Source organism: Aquarana catesbeiana, linkage group LG01 (genome assembly GCF_042186555.1).
Source record: "Aquarana catesbeiana isolate 2022-GZ linkage group LG01, ASM4218655v1, whole genome shotgun sequence".
In the NCBI taxonomy this organism is placed as follows: domain Eukaryota; kingdom Metazoa; phylum Chordata; class Amphibia; order Anura; family Ranidae; genus Aquarana; species Aquarana catesbeiana.
Window position 1 is genome coordinate 492,165,367 of NC_133324.1, and position 24,967 is coordinate 492,190,333.

The window sequence follows — 24,967 nt, forward strand, 5'->3', positions numbered from 1 at the left end:
TAAAAAACAGTTGGAGATGTAGCATTATTGTGCTAAAAAGTGGTTGTACATAAAAAGTTACCTGCGTTTCAAAATACTATATACTAAAAAGTGTGGTTGAGGCAGAATGGACTTTCATGGTACCACCATAGACATAGCAACACTTTGTAAATTAAATATATAGGTTTTAATCTATACAAACAGTATAAAATATTGTAGACAAACAGTTCATGCCTAAAAAAAAATAAAAATCCTATTATGACTCTCTCAAAACTGGACTGCTATGTGATAATGAGACTTATAGTGCCCTCAATCAGATGATGTAATCTTGACAATAATTAGCCAGTTCTTCGCTACATGTTTCGCAGGATTACAGCTTCTTCTATAAATACTCCTGAAGATGCGATAATCCTGTGAAACATGTAGGCATTAACTGTTTGTCTACAAGACTTTATACTGTTTGTATAGATTAAAACCAACATATTTTATTTACAAAGTGTTGTTATCTTTTAAGACAATGTCAATGTTCAACATAAGGACATATAGAAAATGGAATGCTCAATGTAATGAGTAGAAAAACGCAAGAGTGGTGACATATTTATTTTCACTTCAGAACAGACAGCAATAACCACACCCCACAGTTTGAAGTCAAATAAACAGCTGCTGAGATGGGTTAACAATCTTGAAAAGCAAATGCTGGAATTCTCCATATTTGTTCAAAGTTATAATATGTATTCAAATGGTAAACATATTTCATAAAAACTATATATTTTTGTATGTTGTGCGCATTTTTTGCTGTATATGGAATTGTTTAGGCACGGTTTCCCTGCTCACAGGAGCTTACAGTCTATTTTTTTTTGGTGCCTGAGAGACAGATCACAAATCCTTAAAGGTAGTCATATATACACTGGATGAGGGTGATCATCAAAAGTTGGCTAACCATCACAAAATATTTTTTATACTTTTACAAATATCCAACTAGGATGCAAAGTTGTGTATCTGCTTGCACTACAGAAAAGCATTTGCCTGGAATTTCCAACCAATTCTCAACCCCCCCCCCCAATAAATATCCAACTTTGATAATAACCATCTAATGTGTAATGCCCTGTACACACGGTCGGACATTGATCGGACATCCCGACAACAAAATCCATGGATTTTTTCCGACGGATGTTGGCTCAAACTTGTCTTGCATACACATGGTCACACAAAGTTGTCGGAAAATCTGATCGTCCTGAACGCGGAGACGTAAAACACGTACGTCGGGACTATAAACGGGGCAGTAGCCAATAGCTTTCGTCTCTTAATTTATTCTGAGCATGCGTGGCACTTTGTGCGTCGGATTTGTGTACACACGCTCTCAAACTTTGTGTGTCGGAAATTCCTATGAAAAATGTGTGATGGAGCCTACACACTGTCGGAATTTCCAAGAACAAGGCCCTATCACACATTTTCCATCGGAAAATCCTATCGTGTGTACAGGGCATTAGAGTACCATGAACTAAGATTTCTCTGAAACATCACAAAGCTATTGTTAGAATGCTGGTGTATTTTACAGCTTACCAATGTTAAAATTATAATACAAATTCATTCACTCTAAAAACACAAATATACCATAAACTTCATTTTGAATTTGGAATGCAAAAACAAAGGTTTTGATTTACTAAAGCTAAACAGGCTGTTCACTTTGCATGGGAATTTTCCCTTAGCTTAGTGAATGAGGTGAAGCTTTGGTGACTTCCATCATCCAATCATGTGCAAGCACATCCTTGCACGTTATTGTGCATTCTTTGCAAAGTGAATATCGACCACATTCACTAGGCTAAGGAAAGATTCCCTTGCAAAGTGAACATTCCCTTCCAAATTGAACAGCACATAAGCCTTTAGTAAATCAACCGCAAAATGCCCAAATACGTGTTTAGGATCTTTTGTCTGGAATTAATGGAAACAAAGGTTCTCTAAATAAGTTAAGCTTTTCATAATTCACTTAAACTGACCCTGGTCCTACCAGCATTGTTCTAAATATGCATGTCTTAATGCAGACCTTGTGATGTTTTCTACTTAACTGCAGCTATATCCCCTCCATCTGCTGCTCTTTAAAATGTACCTCTAGACAAACTGATCTTTTTTTTTTTGTTTGCTTGTTTTACATAGAAAGAGGAAGGGTTAGTTGCTATATCAGGTTTTTATTGCTGTCTGCGTCCCTACTGGGGAGATTCTCCCCTCTATCCGTGCTGGGGTATCACAGAGAAACAAAGTGAGGGGAAATCCAAAATTTTAGAGTTGTCTCCATAACAAAAGGTAAGGGTAAATCTTCCGAGGGGTACACCTGTTTTGGGGAACACTGTCTAAGCTGGAATTCCCCTAATTTTTGGAGAATTCCGCTTAACTTCTTGTTGAATATCTGGAAAAGGAAGTGAAGGCCCTGCACTATGCAATCTGATTGTATAATCTCCTTTACATCTCCTAAAAACTATGTAATATAGGGGCCTGCGAGACTGAATAGAAATTGATTGGATTGTATAAGCTTGTTCTCATATTTCTAATGCCGCGTACACACGAGCGGACTTTTCAGCATCAAAAGGTCCGACGGTCTTTCCAACGGACTTTCGACGGAGTTACTACGGACTTTCGAATGACTGGACTTGACCACAAACGAACGGACTAAAGTCCGTTCGAAAGTCCGTTGGTTTGAACGTGATGACGTATGAAGGGACTAGATTAAGGAAGTTCATAGTCAGTAGCCAATAGCTGCCCTTGTGTCCTTTTTTGTCCATCGGACTAGTATACAGACGAATGGATTTTTCAACCGGACTCGAGTCCGTCGGAAAGATTTGAAACATGTTCTAAATCTAAAGTCTGTCTGATTTTTCGACAGCAAAGGTCCGATGAAGCCCACACACAATCAAATTGTCTGGCAGATTCGTTCTGTCGGACCTTTGCTGTTGAAAAGTCCGCTCATGTGTACACGGCAATAGTGTTGGTAAATGGCACCCCTTTAACAAATGTTTCCACCATACACCTGAGTTAAATTTGATTTACAGTAACTTTGCTAAAATATGATCTGACATGGGAGGAGTAATCTGGAATACTGCATGCCAAAAAAAAAAAAAGAATTCCCCATTTATCAAATAAGTCCCTATTTATCAAATGTAATATGCATACCACCCATGTGACATAGGCTTCAACATAGCAAAGAATTCCTATCAAAGTTTGTGTCTGATGGCGCCAAGAAGTTATATTTATCTTTTTTCTGTATCTCAGAACTTTTTTCAAAATGTGTTTCCAGACAAGAGATTCATTAAACTGCTATTAGTTTAACAGGAACATAATATATATCATCCAAATATGTTGCATACTAAGTGTTGCTTAACCATCGATGTAAGAAAATTCCTCCAAACAGTATCATATTGTAAACAGTTGAATCCAAATTACACTTTTATTTTAAACGTCGGGTATTGACTCTTTGAATTAAGAAAAAAAAAAAAAAAAAAGAAGCTAATCTATGTTTTAATTGCTAAAAGTATTGCTCCAACTCCTCTCTGAGTCTTGGGGAAAGAGGAACTGATACAGCTACCCAACATCCCTTTTTTATAGATTTTGTGCTGTTCTTTCAGCTGGCTGTGATCCAGCTGTTATGGTCCAGGTAAGGTGACATTCTGAGAACAATATAGGGATTGACACATTATACAGTATATACTCATTGTTTATAATCCCTGACAGATTTATGAAAATGGGTAAATGTCCATACTCAAAATATTTAAACTCTTTTGATTACTGCCAAGAATCCAGTACTCAAATGCGGGTAATGCTTAGAGAATTTGTGACCTAATTTCTTCCTGGAATTGTATATTTCTACTCCAGCTGTGAAAACTGTGTTCCCTTAACCAGATTATGTTTTTTTCTTTTCTTAAATTGGATATGAACATAAAAAAAAAAAAAAAAGTTAATTGTAAGGGTCTGGAAAAATTAAATTACAAGTTTATACAAAACTGCAGGGATGAGTGAATCAATTTCTGTGCTTCAAAACTGTGAATCCAGCGGTATATTTTCAGTTGTGTGAAAATCAGCAATTCACTTTTTTTGGCTAATTGATTGACTCGATGTACTGTTTAACCGCTTCAGCCCCGGAAGATTTTACCCCCTTCCTGACCAGAGCACTATTTGCTAATCGGCACTGCGTCACTTTAACTGACAATTGCGCGGTCGTGTGACGTTGCACCCAAACAAAATTGACGTCCTTTTTTTCCCACAAATAGAGCTTTCTTTTAGTGGTATTTGGGTATTTGATCACCTCTGCGATTTTTATTTTTTGCGCTATAAACAAAAAAAAGAGCGACAATTTTGAAAAAAAAACAATTTTTTTTACTTTTTGCTATAATAAATATCCCCCAAAAATATATAAAAACATTTTTTCTCCCTCAGTTTAGGCCGATACGTATTCTTCTACATATTTTTGGTAAAAAAAAAAAAAAAAATCGCAATAAGCGTATATTGATTGGTTTGCGCAAAAGTTGTAGCATCTACAAAATCTTTTTTTTTTGGCATTTTTATTATTAATTTTTTTTTTTATTAGTAATGGCAGCGATCTGCGATTTTTATCGTGACTGCAACATCATGGCAGACACATCGGACACGTTTGACACTATTTTGGGACCATTGTCATTTATACAGCGATCATTGCTAAAAAAAAATGCACTGATTACTGTGTAAATGACACTGGCAGGGAAGGGGTTAACCACTAGGGGGCGATGAAGGGGTTAAGTGAGTCCTAGAGAGTGATTCTAACTGTGGGGGGGATGGGCTATCACTGACATGACAGCGATCACTGCTCCCGATGACAGGGAGCAGAACTGTGTCATGTCACAAGGCAGAACGGGGAAATGCCTTGTTTACGCGCTCTGCGACGCGATCGCCGGGAAACAGGAGGACATAGAGTCCGCAGGTCCCGCAGAGCGCCCACTAATTAAAGGGGACGTACAGGTACGCCCATTTGCCCACTGCTGCCATTGTGCCGACGTTTTTTCGGCGTGCAGCGGTCAACAAGTGGTTAAAGTGATTAAAAGGGCCACTTACTAGTTCATGCCGGGCACAGCACAATGGCACATAACTTGTATGACATCACTTCCCTAATAGGGAAATCAGATAACTATTACTGCAATTGGGTCAATTAAGCAGGAAATATCAACCCATAACCCTCTTCAGCATTAAAAGTGGTATCCCTGAGGGTGGTAAGTGGATTAGTTGGCTTATGCCAACTAGCATTTGAATCTTGATGTTGGATTTTGAATATCTAGCTGCTAACCATTCAGGTCTATATCCCTAATTTCCTTTTCTTTCCCACTATGATATGTATGGCATTATACCTTGGAAATGTGCAATTAAACAATGTCCTGTCATGGTTCGGGTACATCAAAAACCATAAAAAGTTATCTATATAGGAACAAAATTGTTTTACAAGCTAAATTCAAATGCAATCACGTTGCAATCTGGGAAACAGAGACAAAGAACAAGCACAACACATTTTTACCAACCAACATCAATTTGGTCTGGCAGGCCATACAATTGTGGGGTCATTGCCATTGATTTCTATTGATTAAATAGGACCTATACTTAAAAAATTGAAAACTCGGCTGTCTAACAGGGATCAATCACTGCAATTTAATGTGAAAGAGCAACCAGTAAGAAGAAAATGTACCTTTTAGATTACGATTCCTCATGGCACCAGAGCAGTGCCATTCAAGTGACAGTGCCTAAACACACACTGTTCTTCCAGAGTTTAATCCAACCCACTCCTGTTTCTAAATGATGGGTGACACTAAAAGTATCATCCATAGTTGGGTCGAAGAATTGGAAATGCTGCTCAGTGTTAACTTGTTCCTGGCCACCTCACAGTCACACAGTGATGTGGACTACAAGACAATGTGGACCTAAGCAGAAGAACAAGTGCTGGATGCTTACTCTAACTGCTATACCATTCAATCCTCACTTGCACGGTTTGCATTGGGCTGCTTTAAACAGAGATAAGCCACGCCTCACATACTTATTTATGTGGAAATAATTTATAAGCACTATCCATATTGGTTGAAAAAAACAAAAAACCTGTCAAATATTTTCTGATATGTCCAGAACTCATGTACAGTACGGTACCTAGAGACTACCAAAATGGTACTTACCGCAGTGACAACAAGTGTCTCATGACTTCTTATCGAAAAATGTAATTTTCTTTAGACATGGTAAAGATGCTAGTGCTAGAGACCGTATAATAAAGCGATACATTTCATTTTGTCGGTTTCCTCACAGACTACAAAAAAAACATGCTTGTAAGCTAAGGGGTCACAAAGATGATGAATGCATGCATCTTTAATCCAATATCAAATATCTAGTATCATACCATATGAATAAAAGAAACTATTTAGATTTATAGCAAACATATGTGTGGATCAGTAGACTGTCCCCACCAAGGTTGTAAACTGTGTGTGATTGGGTCCTTTGGCAAAATCATTAAGGAATACCCTATTCTAATCAATATATTGAAAGCAATTCCTTTGGCGATACAGCAATTGTAGAGATTCTTAAAAGCCTTTGTCATATATATTAGGATAATGCAACTGTAGATAAAATCTATTACCTTCTGGGCCCTACAGCAGTCCAATTGTTTGGGAGAGTTATAACCGTACCCTTGGCGGCAACAAGAAAAGATTGTTTCGGAAATACAACTGACAAGATTGTTTCAGGATGTTAATTTCAATTACGGTAATTAAATGTTTTCTTCTAGAGCTGTTCTCAAACGTATTAATTGTCAAAAGCACATCAAACACTGACACTATAAACACATTTCATGTGTGGTTTTATGTACTTTAGCATAAATATGAAAAAAGTAAAAACCCGGGGTGCAAAACCCCTGTAAACATGGCATATAGGGGTAAATGGAAGGTGATATGTGCAAATCTAAGTCAGAAGTGCCTATTACACACAGATTTTTTTTTAGCTTGTTCTAAAATCTCTGTGCAAGTGGTGATGGATTGTTCCAAAAAAAGGAACAAATATTTTTCAATACACAACATTCACTCATTGGCTGATTGGTAGAGAAGGTAGTGGCAGGTCTCTGCAGTATGGTAGTGTGATGCAAAACAGGTAGATGTTTTGTCAATCGATTTTCCCAGGAAAAAATCTAAACCTAAATTCATTGAGGCTTGGTTCACATTGGTGCGCTGTCTGACATCGCATGTGTTCACACCCATGCGATCCGATTCCTGTCCAAATTGACATTTCGCACTGCGATATGGGAACCGATCTGGGGGTGTCATTAACTTTGTATTGACAATCCCAGCGGTTCGCATAAAGGCAGTGTGAATTGCCTGCGAGTCAGGTGCGATGCGGGAACCCGCAGTGGTATTTGTAGGGTTTCCCGCATCGCACCAATGTGAACTGAGCGTGAAAGTCACCTGAAAAAAAAATGTGCAAAAATGTATATTATAAATTATGCATCTTTAAAATGTGCTGGTGTGCATGGGCACTCAATTCAGGGGCATTACAGTTTGCCTTAACCCCCATCGCTTAAAATTTTCGTGGTGCAGGTTCAGTTTTTATTCAGGCAGAAATCATTGTAAATAAATTGTGACACCTATAAGCCCTGCTTATAGAAAATAAACTATTTAAATTAGGCAAATAGAATTAAAACTACCTGTGTTAAATATGAGCTCAATATGTATTAGCCTAATGTCATCTTTAAAATAGATGCTTTTTGACCTGTTCTACGTTACCTTTTATGTACCGAGAAAAGATTTAGAACTTCTATGCTGGTTTGAGACACCACATTTATGACTGCTAAGCTTCAGTATATTACATTTTTGTTATTGGGTTTGGCTATCTTTAATTCACTTGCAAATAAGACTCTAATGCCCCGTACACACTATTGGATTTTCCGCCAACAAATGTTGGATGTGAGCTTGTTGGCTAAAAGTCCGACCGTGTGTATGCTCCATCGAAAATTTGTTGTCGGACTTTCCGCCAACAAATGTTGGCTAGCAGGTTCTCAAATTTTCCGCCAACAAAACTTTGTTGTCGGAATTTCCGATCGTGTGTATACAAGTCCGACGCACAAAAGTTCACGCATGCTCGGAATCAAGCAGAAGAAGCCGCACTGCCTATTGAACGTCCTTTTTCTCGGCTAGTCGTACATTTTGTACGTCACCACGTTCCCACGTTCGTAATTGTTAGCCAACATTTGCGTGGCCGTGTGTATGCAAGACAAGTTGGAGCCAACAACCTTCGAACAAAATTCCACGGTTTTGTTGTCGGAAAGTCTGATCGTCTGTACGGGGCATAACATGCCTCTTTCTCTGCGTGTTCTGCAATTCTCCCTGCAAGAACACAGACAAATCTAACAATTATGTGGATCAGTGGTCAAGTTGTCTGAGTCCCTGAAAGTAAATCTACAAAATTTGTCCTGCTAATAGGATTTCATTATACATTTGAGAACCTTGCTTTTAAACAAAAAGGAAAAAGTAACCAAACATAGCTCTTCTTTGGGTAGCAGGTATCTTTGTGTGTCTGTACACATTTTTTTTTATCTTCTTACTAAAGTGACCCAGTAGCCAGGGTGCTTTAAAAAGCAATTAGCAGCCATATCCCTTCCCACGTGCCGTGCCTATTTGCCAGGAATGTGACAGGTAGTGTCAATGGCTTATAGGCATAGGTATTTGGAAGGAGCAAGAGAACTCTACAACCATACACCAGTTCAGTTTTCTTAAGAGAGAACTCAGGTTTTAGGCAACTGGGGCATTCTGCAAAGAGGCTGTAAATATATCTAGGCACCTGCTACCCAGAGAAGGGGTCTGACTATGGTCCTAGAGCTGGCCATAGATGGGTTGTTTTTTTCAGTCACAGGACTGATAAAAAAAAAACAAAAAACAAAATAGACTCCCCAATTCCCCCCATCAACACAAGCAAAGCAGATGGAGGAATCCTTTCTGCTGTACTATTGTTTTCTAGCAGTGAGGACTCCTCCAAGTGGCTGCAGCTGTGGATAGAATTAAAATTTCCAACATCCCATTTGACAAAAATTGATCCTTAGATTGACTTTTGTCGAGCAGGAATAGTCACAGACGGATCAAAATTCAGCTTGTCTATACTGAACCGACCAAATTTCAATCCATCTATGACGAGCTTAAGTTACTACAGGGGTACACTTAAGTTGCAAAAAAATAGTTGTACATAACTATTGCATGCATGAAACTTTGGATCTGTAGTTTCTTAAAGGACATACAATGTAAATATATGCATACAAAAAATAAATACACCAATGTAATAAAAATTTGAAATTGGAGGCTTAAGAGTGCAAAATCTTGTCTGAATTCTAATTTCTTCTGTAGCCTGTTATTTATTTTTTTTTGCAATACCCAAGGTAGCCATAGAAACTGGGAACATTTCTCTGCCTTTGTCCCATAGATCTCCTATATAGCTTTGGGCTCCAATGTTTCCTGCCACCTCCCCCCCTTCCCCAACATGAGAGTCCCTAAGAGATAAACGCAGCCAACTGTACATTCAATGCCCTGGCAACTATTCAAAACATTTTTCTGCTTCTAATAGACTAGCCATTTATCTAAAGCCTAAAGTTTTAGTTAATTTTCCTTTAGTAGGTATTGACATCTGTTAAAAAGCTGCAACTTTCTCATATATCCTGAAGCTAGTGGAAAACAAAATCCCACCAATGACAAATCTGAGGCAAACAAACATATTAAAGCTGGCTAAACACTGATCAACCTTCGAACAGCTCAACAAGGACTGGCTGAATTTTGATCAGTGTGTGGCAATACCTGCGTGACAGAAGTACATTTTTTGATCGACTTCTGTTGAAGGGTTATCCTGGGAAACTTCTCAACCAGCAGCTGTAGCCACTGATCATTGTATTCTGACAGTGGCAGTTCACGCTGTCAGAATACAGGGTCTCGGCAGGTGGAGATTCCTTCTTCCACCTTATTTGTGTGGATGGAGGAAACTGCTAGTTTTTTTTTTTTTTCTTTCAGCCTGCTCGCTGAACAAACAAAAACTAACCGTCTATGGCCAGCTTAAAAGCTGCTCATCCTCTATAGGCACAGAAGGCTGAAAGCTGAAGTGCTTGGTAACTGACATATCAATTGTGACTAGAGGAACAGGAAAATCATTTTTTTGTTCTCTCACACAACTGTCCACTTCAAAAACTTTGGTGGAGTTCTCATTAAAGAGGATATCTGAAGAGGGATAATAATTTGGCTTGGGCTTCCCATAAACAGAGATCTGCATAAGCAATGCCATTATCATTGCCTAGGAAAAATATGCAGAAATGTGGCACTGACCCCATGAGTCCACTCAGCAGCTGTCAGACAAGCTACACACAACAGAAACGTAACTTTCCTTTTTTTTTATGGTTCTCTTAAAAAGGTTACGAGACAGACATACAATGGCTAAATTCCTTTAATTATCAACACATGATTGTACTGCCCTGACAGTATGACAGACCACTTTGTCTCATACAAATCACACAAACGCTTGTATATGATCCTCCAGAATCCACCACTACTACTATTACAATAGAGAATATAATTAGGAGTGAAACAGCAACTTGTAAAGAAATCAAAATACTACTGCTCTTTAAAGTGTGTTACTACTAAAAAGCGTGGTAAGAGGTGTACAAGCTCAACGAGTGATCTCAAGCACAACACAAGTGCCAAAATAGTTCTTAACATCTACTACATAACAGATTGCTTTTACTCACCAAATTTAAGAGATAACAAAATGACACTATAGGTAAACATAGAGTGAGCCAGGGAGGAGTATAGAAAGCATCACAAGCCACTGTATATTTCCATTAAAAAACACACGCACATACATACACAACATTGAATACACAAACTTTTCTTTCATAACACCATTGTGCGAAAAAGAACCCATGTATCATGAAAGAACACAAAACATGTCTAACTTCCCTTTGTTTGTGTAGCATAGTACATATATCACAATTACACAATATCCTAGCTCACAACAGCAAACCTCCCAAAGAAGGGAACTAATATGTTGGCAATTTTAATTTCAAATGATGACTGCAAGAAATGTCATCACATCTTCTCCAATAAATACACATTTATTTTCCCCCAAATGCCTACAATGAAACAAAGTGTGATCAAAAAGAGTTGTGAGCCCTTAACCTTTCACCTTTTTTTAAAGTACTGCTATGTAATCTAAAGGACATACAGTACTGCACAGCAAACTGGAATGTACACATTACAAGAGGTACCAGAGGCAAAAAGAGGTACCACTTGTTCCTCTCTTATAAAGTTAGCCTATTAAAACAAATTTATTACAAAAATAGAGGTCTCGACTTAAACCCAAAAAAGTCGAAGTTTCAATAAATAAATAGAATTTCAATGCCCACAGCATAAAAGGAAAATAAATCAAAAGGCAGTTGGAATAAGCTAAGGGAACTCAAAGCTATGTTTCTTAATACACAAGCTTTTCCCTCTCATTCTATGGGCATTTACGTCTCAATTGCAAATCGAATACAATGTGCAATGTCCAGACAGCTTTATATATACACACATTTCCATTCTAGCAAAAATACAATGACATTTATATTTAGAAAATAAATATATAGCATGGAAACATATCCAATTTCAGAGTGTTTAAAACTATTCCAGATAAATAGTTGTAGGTCAGGGGAACCTAACATTTTCTGGGTAGGAATTATACTAATGTGTTTTAAATACTACCGTCTATAAATTAATTAAAATATGAGAAAATATACCATATAAAAAACTACAGGAATCTAGAATTTCTAGAATGCTCAATAAAATGGAATGGTGCTGCAATGGATGTTCTTTGGCCTGACCCACATTTTAAAAATCCCTGTTTTATTTAACTGATCTATGCATTCTGGATTAAAGCATAGGTTTGTGTCATGTGCACTTGCACAAATACTAGAATCTGTCTGCATACATTTTAGAAGTAAACATTTATATCACAAACGTTCTTTCAGTACTTTAAAATAGAATTTTGATCTCAAACTCATGTGCTTAAACCCACATTTTACTCACAGACAGAAAAATAACAATATGGTCCCCTGTTTTCTAAATTAAATAAACATTAAATAAATTGATTGGCAAGTAATACACATCACTTAAGTATACAAAATACATTTAGTGCAATATCCAGAAAGCTTAAGACCAAAAAATACTCAGTGTCTTGCTTAGGACTGACCGCAATAAATAAAATATAGGTTTCAGTCTAAGCGCTATCTATTATTCCAATAACTTTCAAATTCATTTCTGAAAAGCATTCATTATTATGCTTGAAAAAAATATCTGGTTTCTCTTTGTTGTATAAGTGCATTAGCACTTATCTCTATTTAACCATCCAGACATGCATTTAAATCATAATTACATACACCCAGTCCATTTTTTTTTTATTTCATGGCATGTCATGGTCTTACTTTTTGCCAAACTTTTTATTACTCTTATCTGCTGGTATCAGTGAAGGTATGATATACATTTGCCTGAAATGGGGTTCAATGTTACTATTGTCATGAGTCAAATTATTATTTTCCAATGACCTATATACCATATCTTCGTTATAGACTCACAGATGTGAGGATTTTGCAGAATATTGGTAAGGCTTTTTTACATTTGTGCAACCAAAAGTTTAGAGTGCATGTTAACCATTTTCAAATGAATGCTTTAAAAGAAAATTAAAACATAATCAAAAAATTCACTGCACTACAAAACCAGGCAGTTCTTAAAAGTGAATTTCTCTGGTAACACACGCCGCTTTTTTCAAAATACCTGCTCTATCATATAGCTGATTTGAACCTAACAAAAACGTTGTGGCACTGCACAATAAAGTTAAGTTTGCATAAGCAAGAACTCCATTTACATTCCACTTTTCCAGTCAAACCCAGGCTTCAAAGAAGTGGACTTGATATTGTTTTTCAAAAACCAACAAGAAATGGCTTATTGATCGCCCTAATAAACCTTATTTATATCCCTTTTTATTCTTGTATAGAGTTTAGAGTTGCTCTGTTTGTAAAGAAACACATCCAAACAGGTCCAGCAGGTTAAAGTCTGGGTGGGGTTGGGGTTGTCTAAGCTCATTCTTACAGGTTTAATGTCACTCTGTATTATTGAAAAATTGTAATCCTTTGATTAGTTTGCTGCTTATCGCAAACATACCCTTGCAACAGATTGTAGGTCTACTTTTTCTTGTAAAATTCCATGCTAGAAGAAAAATAAAATCATTCAGTACACGGTAAACTTGATGACAACTCTTTAGCAGCCCTTGAGGTTGCAGACCAGAGGATAATCAACATAAAGCCTTGTCGTAAGGCATGTGCATCTGCTGTGTGCAATTCTAGTATTCCATCAAAATGACTTCACTTGCTAGTGACCCCATTTTTCATCTCAATCAGCCTGCCTTGGGAAAAGAAACAAAAATAGAACAAGGCAAGTTATCCAGATTAAGGAAATACTGTAACCCACTCTTCACAAGACTAGCTCCGCTGTTACTGCTTGAGTATATCTCTGGCATTGGTAGGATATTTTTTAAAAAAAAATTTCTCCTTAACTTTTTCAGCAGCTTGAGCTGTCATCAGCTTTTGAACCAGGTGAAGCCTTGGCCACAGCTATCTGGCAGCCATTAGTGACATGGCTCATGACTTTATGCTTGAGCTGAGACACTTGCTCCCTCAGGAGACTGGCAGTAGAGGCTAAGTCAGAGTTCTGAGACTTTAGCATTTTAACTTTCTCTTCAAGACGTGCAATACGTTCTAGTTTCCTCTTCCGGCACTTAGAGGCAGCAATTCGGTTTCTCAACCTTTTCCTTTCTGCTTTGATCCTCTCTTGAGTCTCTAGGTCGATTGGTGAAAGTGAAGGTGGTGTGGTTGCATCACCGCCGCCAGCTGCAGAAGCCCCAGACTGTGATACATCAGGTACTGTTTGTGGTTCATCCAGAGGACCTCTTACTGTATGTAAGCGATTGAGTCCAGGAAAGTGAAGTTGTACTGTGGGTGTGGCACTGGCAGAATTACCAGTATAGGATGCAGGAGGAGGTGGCTGTGGGAGTGGAGGACTAAGCTGCGTGGTAGCTGCTGTAGGGTTGAAGTTGCTAAGATTGGTGTAGACTGGCACTTCTCCAGCTGGGTGCAATGAGCGAGATGGGTAAGGTGGGGAACATGTGGCAAGAGCAGATGGAGAAATTGGTGCTCCCAGGAGCTGATTTTGTTTGTGTAGGTCTGCTAATGCTTTAACAAAGCCATCTGCAAAGCCCTCTTGCTCTTGTGTGATCATTTGTTGGTTGCGGTACAGAAAGGGATGTGGAACTGCGGTAGCTGGCACAGTTGTACCCTGCTGTGAAAGGGCATTAGGAGCAAGACTGGCATTGTTGCTAAATGTAGCTGTTAGGCCAGAGCCGGCAGCTTGAATTAAAAGGTGCTCTAGTTCTGGTGGAGAAAGTTTAAGTAAACTCAATGCAGCAGAAGAAGCTGAGGGAAGTAGAGACACATCGGTTCCAGTGTTACCGGTGTTATTGCTAGCTGTACTGTTGCCAGCTGCCACCACTATGGCACCACCTTCAGAAGCTGGTACTGGACTGAGGTTATTCCCAACCACAACTTCACGACTGCCCCCGGCAGAATCGGATAGTCTACCGCTCCCAGTTTGCATTAATTTTAGTGCATCAGTGCCTCGAGTTATGACCTCAGAGAAACCATCAGGGATGACAGGTGGGGGAACTGAAGCTGCTGCAACCACACCCAGGCCTTTCTTTTTTAGGTGTGTAGCCTGAATTATTATGTTAGCACTCATCAATTTATGTTCTGGAGTATAGGGGACAGCAGTTTCTGGTCCACTAGTTTGGTGATTTGTCGGGGGCTCCCCAGGAGAACTTCCACTGTATCCTGAAATCTGGGCAAAATCTTGCAAATTTAGAGTATCCTCATGATAAAATGGGGGCTCCATTTTTACATGGTCGGCGGTAGTGCTGGTCATCATCATTCTTTTACCTCCTTATAGGCAGGAGGCTTTTAGTAATGTAGAAATTATATTTTGCAACAATACTTTGTTATTTTTTTACTTTCCTGACTCAATATCCATTTACAATCCAGTAGCTGTTCAAAGATAAGGAAATGGTGGATTGCAACTGCAACAGAGGAAACCTTGCAAAACAAGATACTCCGTAATGAATAACGTTAGCAATGGCATACAAATGAGTGACTCCAGAAGCTGATCCTTTGATTATCTGGAACAACCTATGAAAGAGAAATATAGACTGTATTATCTGCAGTGTATACAAGAATAAAGTGTCAACACAAAGCAGAATGTTATTAACATGGTAGCATGCAGATGCTCCCAGGAAGGCAAGAGTTTAGAATTGAATAGAATCTGATAGCTTCTTAGCTACTAATATTTTATATTTATAATAGCATAAAGGCAGATGACAACATTGCAAAAATGTGCATAGCTGCTGTACATACAAAATTGGATGTGTGTTTGCTCAAGTGTAAAACACAACACCACAAAAGGTTTCTGGCACACTTTTAAGCTAGCCAGCAAAAACCCAACTAAACAGTTTAACCACTCATGTTAAAAAAGTTTTTGTTGCATATATTTGCAAATACATGCAGAAGCCACAAAGCTGTGTCAAGACACCTCTGATAAGTGTGTGGTCCATAACTCTAAACTATCTGAGTTCCCAGCTGTGAGACATATATAGCAAACTCAAACAGAGAGCAGGCTCACCTGTAGGTAGCTATTTCCACCTTTAAATGTACAGCAAAAGACCAGAAGCCAAGACATAGCCTTTGCAAGGCAGCCAAAGACTTCCAGTGTGTGTCTGCCTCCCATCTGAAAAAGCAACAATGGCAGCCGCTCTGATCTATTTGAAACTAGCAAAAAAAGGGAAAGGTGCACGTAAGCACAAAACAATTACAAAAGCAGCTTGTTTACCCCTTTTCTTCCAATATATGGCTGTTTTCCAAATGCACTAATCCACTACATGATACCAAATACTGTAACGAATGTGGTCCCAACTAGGGCCATACTTGCAGCCAAACATGAGTTAGCAAAGAGCATCGACTTGGAGTCCAGTTTTCAGCCACCAACAGGCAAGTGATTGGTGACTGGTTGGCAGTCTAGGCTGGTAAAAATGTGATGGATACTTACAGTACATGCTGCTGTAAGGTGTTATAGGAAGGCGGGTGGCGAAGGGATGACTAGCTGAAGCATGCTACTGGAGAGTGCTGTTTTAGGAACGCACTGAGAATCTTCCCCTGGGCTATCGATTAAATCCTACATAATGAACGTTGCTAGGTGTCCATTTATACTGCCGCTTCTACTTGTATAGAGTTTATACCATCACACTACTCAGATGAAAGGCATTGATCTTTTGAAGTATTCTTTAAACATTCCATACATGCATCGAATAAGGCTGCTGCTATCTTGTAATGCTCCCTTTATATTTTCCCAAGAAAACTAAAGAATGCATCTCAGTATTTTACTTTAAATAACTATTAAAAAAAAATAACTGAAAGATTTTTTGCATTTGCTTTATATATTTTGTATTTAATGTCTAAAGAAAAAAAATCTTTAAAGAAAACCTGTCATAGTGGCTTGTTACTCTTTATATAGCACGTTAAAGTGGTTGTAAAGGCAGAAGGTTTTTTTTATCTTAATGGGTTCTATGCATTAAGGTAAAAAACCTTCAGTATGCAGCAGCCCTCTTCAGCCCCCCTAATACTTACCTGACCCCATCTTGATCCAGCAATGTTGCACGAGAGACTCTCCCTCCTTATTGGCTGAGACACACAGCAGGCCCAATGGCTCCTGTTGCTGTCAAGTCAAGGAGCCAATGAGGAGAAAAAGGGGGTGGGGCCGAACCATGGCTCTGTGTCTGAATGGACACATGGAGTTGCTGCTCTGCTCGGGTGCCCCATAGGAAGCTGCTTGCTGCAGGGGCTCTTGGCAGGAGGGAGAGACCAGGAGCTCTGAAGAGGGACCCGAGAAGAGGAGGTATCAGGCTGCTCTGTGTAAAACCACTGCAACAGAGCAGGTAAAGAGAACATGTTTGTTATTTTTAAATTTAAAAAAACGAGACTTTAGTATCACTGTAAGTTGGAAGTGAATCTAATTAATACATTTCTGATAGAGTAAAATATGATAAAACAACTAAAAATAAAAACTTGTATCATTGAAGTACAGTCCTTTGGCTCCAGGCCAATGATTGTGTCTAGGCTGACAGGTACAATGTAGGATAACGATATCACCTTTCTGCTGCAGGCTTAAGATTTTAAGGTAAGGGGAAGCAAGGGGCTGATCTATGTAATACAACAATGCTCAGAACAAATGATTGCACAGGTACCAAAATTAGATTAGTGAGGAGAGCGACGTGTACTATAGTCTTCCAATGTCCACCATATAGGAAAATAGGAAAGTAAACTTGGTGCATCAACTGCATAGTAAACCCCTCATGGACTTTAGAGCTAGCCTAGTATTTATATAAAAAGCATATTTTTTATATATAAAGCACTAAACAATACAAAAAAAATTACAATTATTATTATACTGCTACTAGGGATATGGAGGGGTCCTGCTATGGTACTTGATCCCTCCTAATCTTTTGTTACACATATTTCCTTATGTTTTCTCTCCTCTCATCATAGTTACATAGTTAGTCAGGTTGAAAAAAGACACCAGTCTATCTAGTTCAACCATAAAGAAGAAAAAATATCATACAATTCCATATATCCAATCCTTTACCCACAGTTGATCCAGAGGAAGGTGAAAAACCACAGCAAAGCATAATCTAATTTGCTACAGCAGGGGAAAAATTCCTTCCTGATCACCCGAGAGGCAATCGGATTTTCCCTGGATCAACTTCATCTATAAATGTTAGTACCCAGTTATATTGTGTACATTTAAGAAAGAATCCAGGCTTTTCTTAAAGCAATCTACTGAGCTGGCCAGAACCACCTCTGGAACCACCTCTGGATTTTCACAGCTCTTATGCCCCGTACACACGGTCAGACATTGATCGGACATTCCGACAACAAAATCCATGGATTTTTTCCGACGGATGTTGGCTCAAACTTGTCTTGCATACACACAGTCACACAAAGTTGTCGGAAAATCCGATCGTTCTAAACGCGGTGACGTAAAACACGTACGTCGGGACTATAAACGGGGCAGTAGCCAATAGCTTTCGTCTCTTAATTTATTCTGAGCATGCGTGGCACTTTGTGCATCGGATTTGTGTACACACGATCGGAATTTCCGACAACGGATTTTGTTGTCGGAAAATTTTATAGCAAGCTCTCAAACTTTGTGTGTCGTAAATTCCGATGGAAAATGTGTGATGGAGCCCACACACGGTCGGAATTTCCGACAACAAGGTCCTATCACACATTTTCCGTCGGAAAATCCGACTGTGTGTACAGGGCATTACTGTGAAGAAACCTTTTCGTATTTGGAGATGAAATCTCTTATCCTCTAGGCGTAAAGAGTGCCCCCTTTTCCTCTGTGTTGACCTTAAAGTGGTGTTCCACCCCCCAAAAAAAAAAAAAATACATGAATGTGCCTAAATGCCTGTTGCTAGGGGGTCCCTCGTAGTCTGCCTCTTTCAGTGCCTGGGCTGGTGACATAACTTCCCCTTGGCACAGGAAGGGCTCAGCTCTGCTCCCTCCCTCTTGTTAATCATCTGGGACCCATTACAGGTCCCAGATGACTGAGCGGCCAATCACGGCGCGCGGCGCTGCTCGCGCAAGCGCAGTGGGTGCCCGGCTGCGAAGCCACAGCCCGGCGCCCACAGTTGCAATGCCGGCGCTGCTGAACGGAGGGGGAGAAGAGCGGGGCTTCGATCCCCCGCACCGCTGGACCCTGGGACAGGTAAGTTTCCAATTAAAAGTTAGCAGCTGCAGTATTTGTAGCTGCTGGCCTTTAATTTTTTTTTTTTTTTTTTTTTAAATGGGAACTCCTCTTTAAAGTGAATAAGGGCTCTTTCACACGGACGTTCCATATGTCCGTTTTTTATCTATCCGTTGACGGATGAAAAACGGACATACATGTATCCCTATGGGATAGCGGATGATCATCTGCTGACTTCCGATGAGATCAGTCTCCACTATGCTCCCTCCGTTCATCATGAGGAAGGAAAACCCTATTTTTTTTTCTTCCAGATAAAAACACGGAACGGATGTAAAACTGATGTCAGCAGATGATCCGATTACATGCGATCTGCTGACATCCGTTTTTTACCCAAATATGTTTTTTTTTGCAATATTTCATTAAAAAATTAACCTATGGCGAGAGAGAGAGAGAGAGAGCGCCTCATCAACCTGGTGCATGCCATGATGTGTGAGAAGCAGCGTAAGATACGTGGTAAGCCGTTTGGGGGGATGGGGGTGGGGTGGCATGGTGAGACTCGTAGTACACACATATACTTAGGCCCCATGCACACAGGATGCTAAAATAAGTCTAAAAATGTCAGTAGCTTTTGTAGTGAGTTTTCAGCTCTTTTCAGCGTTATTGCACTGGTGTTTTTGTGCGTTTTTATGTGTTTTTTAGCACTAGTATTTTGCATTTTTTTTTGTTTTGCTCACAAACGTCCAAAAATGTTGGTGAGCCACATTTTTGAGTATTTTTAAGCTTTTGAGCATTTTTACAGCTCAAAAACGCCTTTCAGAACCCACTAGTCTTGGGTTTTTTTTCTAACAGCTCGAAAACGCCCCTGCCCAAAACAGTTTATAACTATATTGTGCATGAACACATAGGATAACATGATGGGGAGTTTATTGACGGTAGAAAAAAACATTTGAAGCCAAAAACAGCAGCTGTAAAAATGTTAAAAAAACGTCCTGTGTGCATGAGGCCTTAGCATCCTGACCTTTGTGGGATGGTCCCTAACGCTATCCCTAAATTCATTGCCTAATGGAAAACAAGGGCATCACTCAGAGAAAAGCAGAGTCAGATGCATGGTAAGCAGTTAGGGGGCATGGGGTGAGGTGGCATGGTGAGACTTGTAGTACACCCTTACGTCACTATTAGCATCCCGATACTTGTAGCGCACCCATATGTCGCTAGTAACATGCCGAGATGTGTATTCCACATATGGGTTACAAATAGTATACCTAATTTCTTTCTATTAATTTTGTCTACTTTTCCTATGCAGGAAAAAAAATTGTGACACGTTGGACATCCATAAGGGGCCGTTTCAGGCGTGAATCGAATGATAAAGCAGAACAAAATAGAAGTGGTGCAGGAACGACTCAAAAAAGAAGAAGCCCTTTCTATGAAATGTTGGGGTTTTTAAGAACTGTTATGGACTTAAGACCGTAAGTAAATAACTCAATACCTTTTTGCTCCCCTAAATTAGATTAGTTGACCAAGTATACCAAATCATAGACTCATTTGGAACAGTAATGGCACACATGGATCTATGTATTGTAATAAATCTACTGTGTTGTCCTGTAATCCATCGATCAACATATCTTTTACAGTACAAGCACCAATATTTCTGAGACAGAGGAGGTGGATGCAGATTCTGAGAATATAGTGCAAGCAGCAGAGGAAGAGATACATGGTGCCGAACAACCCACGTCATCCCAACCATTCCCAAATCAAGAATAATCACCCAGGAAAGACAACGTGTGCCTGTAAGAATCCCATACAAAATGTCTCATTTTAAAATGTTTACATTGATAAATGTTCTAAAAAATTTCTCCCTCAACAGAATCGTTCTGTTCGCGGCACAACGGCAAGAAGTAGACGAAAGTGAGGACAATCCAGGCCAGACATGGAAGAAGCAATGTTAGTTTATGGAAGACATGAGGGCAATGAGGAGGGCTGACACAAGGAATCCTTTTGCTGACCCCTCAAATCAGGATGCAATTTTCCTAAGGAGCCTGTACCACCAACTAGCACAGGTCCCCATGCATCGAAAAATGGAGGTGCAAATGTCCCTATTCAATTACACTGGTGTGTGTGTAAGGGCCGTAATTTCTGGTGACCCCATGTCGCTGCATAAGTGAGCAATGTCCCTACCAGGGTTATGCATTGGACCCTGCTCCACTAAACCTATCATCACAAAAGATGTATCAGCATCATTATCCTCCAAGTATTACCCCCCATCAGCAACATCAACCAACCACAAGTGTCCACAATGTATTGACCCCACCTCAAGTGGCGTCTCTTAGCCAGCCTATCTTCAGTTCCTATGAGGCATCCAGGTCTCAGATGCACTCCTTTACTAGTTCCTCCCAATCAACGAATCTATATTCCAATTCCCCCAAAGAGTCTTATTACCAGGATCTTTAAAGTAGCACTGTTTATTGCATGGGGGGTATAAGTATTATACTCATGCTGAAACCATGACGTTTTCGTTTTTTGAAAAAAGTTGACAATCAGAGGTCAGACGTTTCTTGTAGCTAGCCACCATGTTTGCACACATCTCAGGAAGGATTTTGGCCCACTCCTCTTTGTAAATCCTCTCCAAGTCAAAGTTTCGAGGCTGACATTTGGTAACTTGAACCTTCAGCTCTGCTCCCTCCACATATTATCTAAGGTTTAAGTGCCGGTTCACACTAGTGCAATGACAGACATCGCATGTGATGTGAACAATGCACTGCGAATCACATGCGATCTGTCATCGCACTAGTGTTAACCGGCACTTAAGGACTGGAGACTGGCTAGATCACTCCAGGACCTTCTTGAGGCACTCCTTTGTTGGCTTGGCTGTGTGTTTCACCTGTGAGATCACCTGAGCTTCGCAGGTTGCCACTGGAGTCCTCTTCCACTCCTCCTTGATGACATCACAGAGCTGGTGGATGTTAAAGACCTTGCGATCCTTCACCTCCTGTTTGAGGATGCCCCACAGATGCTCAAAAGGGTTTAGGTCTGGAGACAAGCTTGACCAATCCATCACCTTTACCCTCAGCTTCTTTAGCAAGACAGTGTTCGTCTTGGAGGTGTGTTTGGGGTCATTATCATGTTGGAATACTGCCCTGCAGCCCAGTCTCTGAAGGGAAGGGATCATGCTGTACTGCTTCAGTATGTCTTAGAACATGTTGGCATTCTTGGTTCCCTCAACGAACTGTAGCTCCCCAGTGTCGGCAGCACTCATGCAGCCCCCAGACCATGACAGTCCCACCAACATGCTTGACTGTAGGCGAGACACACTTGTTTTGTACTCCTCACCTGGTTGCCGTCTCACACGCTTGACACCATCTAAACCAAATATTTTTATCTTGGTCACATCAGACCACAGGACATGGTTGCAATAATCCATGTCCTTAGTCTGCTTGTCTGAAAATGTGAGGGGTTTACTCACTTTTGTTAGATACTAAAAGTAATTTTGGGTATGTCCAATTGGAAGACTGTTCTGAACTCCCATCTCTGCCTCTGGCTCTTGATCTCTTATCCTCTGAACATGCTTCCCCCTTCTCTTCTGTCCCTGAAATGTGGGAATGGTATACATGTGTGTTATTCAAAGGAGTCTATATTTGGACTATTTTGTTAAACTGATTTAATTTTGTGGACTTTATTATTAGAAAAGTCCATCACTTTTCTAAAATTTACAAAAAGGGGCTTTAAGTTAGTGAGAATTGCTCCTGCAACAGCTTCATGTTTGAGCTCCTGCCTATAGTGTCAGTGTGCTTACCAAAGGGACACAAAAAGGGGGAGACTTACCAACACTGGAACCCACAGTATCTGGTGCATCTAGAAAAATATGTTTGTATATACGGTATATGTCATTTTTTTCTGGTTACACAATATATGTTTGCATATAATATATTTTGAGATATATATTGTGGTCACTTATTTTCTATGACATGAATAAAAAATATTTGACTGCATGGAAAACTGCATTTTATTTTTGTACTCTCTATATGCTACATATAAATTTTAAGACACAGTAGATGATGGATTATATAGGCAGTGATTGGCAATGTTGGCACTGCTTAAACATGAGCATACTGCCATGGAAGCTCTCCATCAGGGGAGATAAAATGGTCTGCAAACTGGTCACACAGAGGAAGGACAGAGTTGCTTGGGCGCAGTCCACAAAGATTGACAGAGGGCAAATGGATTTCATCTTCCTCTTCCATGCTCATGCCTTCCTTCTCACGAATTATGTTGTGCAGCACACATCATGCTTGGATAACACCTTCAGCATTGGTCAGTTTCAGTTGTAATGCACTGTGGAATATGCACCATTTGCTAATTAGTATGCCAAATGTGCATTCGATGTACCTCCTTGCTCTACTGAGTCGGTAGTTGAAGATTCTCTTTTTGTTGTTTAAATTATGTTTTGCATATGGCCTTAAAAGGTGCCTTGAGAGAGCAAAAGCCTCATCAGCCATGAGGACATGAGGCATATCAGGTCCAGATGTTCCAGCAAGTGGTTTGTCAGCCAGTAAGTTCATCCTACCCTCTAGAAGTCTTCTCCCCATTCTGGATGCCCGGAACACTCTGGAGTCAGCAGTGCTGCCATACGCACCAATATCCACTGCAACAAATTTATAGTTGCCATCACAGATTGCCAGCAGAACCAAGTTGTAGTTGTAATAGCTGGAACCAGTTCCAGGAGGCATTGTAATCCAAATGTGTTTGCGATCCAAGGCTCCAACGCAGTTTGGGAATTGCGTGTTCTTCAGGAATCCATCTGCGATTTCCGATCACATTTGTACATCAGGAACTGGCATCACAAGCGGACTTAGCTCCTCCCATATAGCCTTGCAGGTGTCATGTACAATTTCTGATATTGTTGATATACCCAGCAGAAAATAAACTGTAAAGGTGAAGGTTTGACCCATGGCAAGAAACCTAAGATGAATGTAAACAAATGTTAGTCTAGATTGTACACAATGGTATATGTTCATGAGCTCTATACATCCAATACCAGGGGAGGGGGAGAGGAGCGAGGCATCGGGCGGACGCATCACTGGACCGCAGGACAAGTAAGTGGTTGTTTATTAAAAGTCATCAGCTACACTTTTTTAAATATGGTGGAACTCTGCTTTAAGGGGGGTTTGGGTGGCAGTTGAGAGGGATCTAGGTGAGTGGCGGGGGTGGGGGTGGGGGGAAGAGTTATGTAAATATCTAGGGCTTTGACTATTGGCTCAGGGAAGTAGGGGGGCTCATAATCTAAAATGAAAAGCAAGGCTGGTGTACCTGGGAGTAAGTGGGAGACGCTCCTCAGGGGGCACACGTCTCATGTTTGTGTCAAAACGATGCAGACGTGGTTTTTCTAGAAGTTTTTCTCTAGAAGTTTTTCTAGGACGAAATCAAACGTGGGGATAGTCATCCTGGTAAAATTGTAGAATTCTGTTGGGTATCTTCGCAAATCAGCATAATGCAGAGCAACAAAACCCTCATAGGGCCTCTTCAGCAGCAGGGGATGTGCCCCATAGGTGCAACGTTTTTGCTGCAATCTTCTCCTCTTCCGACTCTCCACTCTTCCTCACATACTCCATAAGGACAACACACGTCGTCCCAAAATCAGGTAGAAAACATCGCTACAAATGCTACAAACGCACAGAGACAGGTAACAGGACACAAAATGTCTGCACACTATCACTGGGACCACAAAGCAGCATGGGAAGCACAATGCATGCTGGGGAAGAGCAAAGTCTCATGGAAGATTTAAAAAAAAGGATGAAAAAAGGATGAAAAACGGATGAGAAACTAAAGAAAAAGCAACAGAAAAGATGAAAAATGGACGTCAGTTAAAATAAACGGAAGTCTGCTGATGGAAAAACAGACGTTCACGGATGTAAAACGGACGTTCGCGGACCTGAAAACGGATGTCAAAATTGACATCCGCGCCCGTTTTTTCACCCCAAAAAAAGGAACTGAACTGAATGGAAAGAAAAAAAAGGAACGTCCGTGTGAAAGAGCCCTAACTCAACACCAAATTCAGTATATGGACTCCTTATGTATTTGTACATATTGATCATATCCCCCCTTAA

At 39.9% G+C, this 24,967-nt stretch overlaps 1 protein-coding gene across 10 annotated transcripts in view; it reads right to left on the minus strand.

Moving 5' to 3' along the window:
* Positions 1–563: 563 nt before the first annotated feature.
* The window catches only part of LOC141102909 (transcription factor Jun-like), a 47,789-nt gene continuing 23,385 nt past the window's right edge, over positions 564–24,967 (minus strand). For 7 of the 10 annotated variants that reach the window (XR_012235227.1, XR_012235219.1, XR_012235221.1 and 4 more), the window contains one exon: positions 22,849–23,822. Coding sequence is in view for 3 of the 10 variants with exons in the window: in XM_073591963.1 (XP_073448064.1) it covers positions 13,581–15,002 (1,422 nt within the window). In the remaining 7 variants the exon portion in view is untranslated. Of the gene's footprint in view, positions 15,257–22,848; positions 23,823–24,967 lie in introns of those variants that run through there. The other 3 variants (XM_073591963.1, XM_073591952.1, XM_073591958.1) reach the window with 1 other exon arrangement.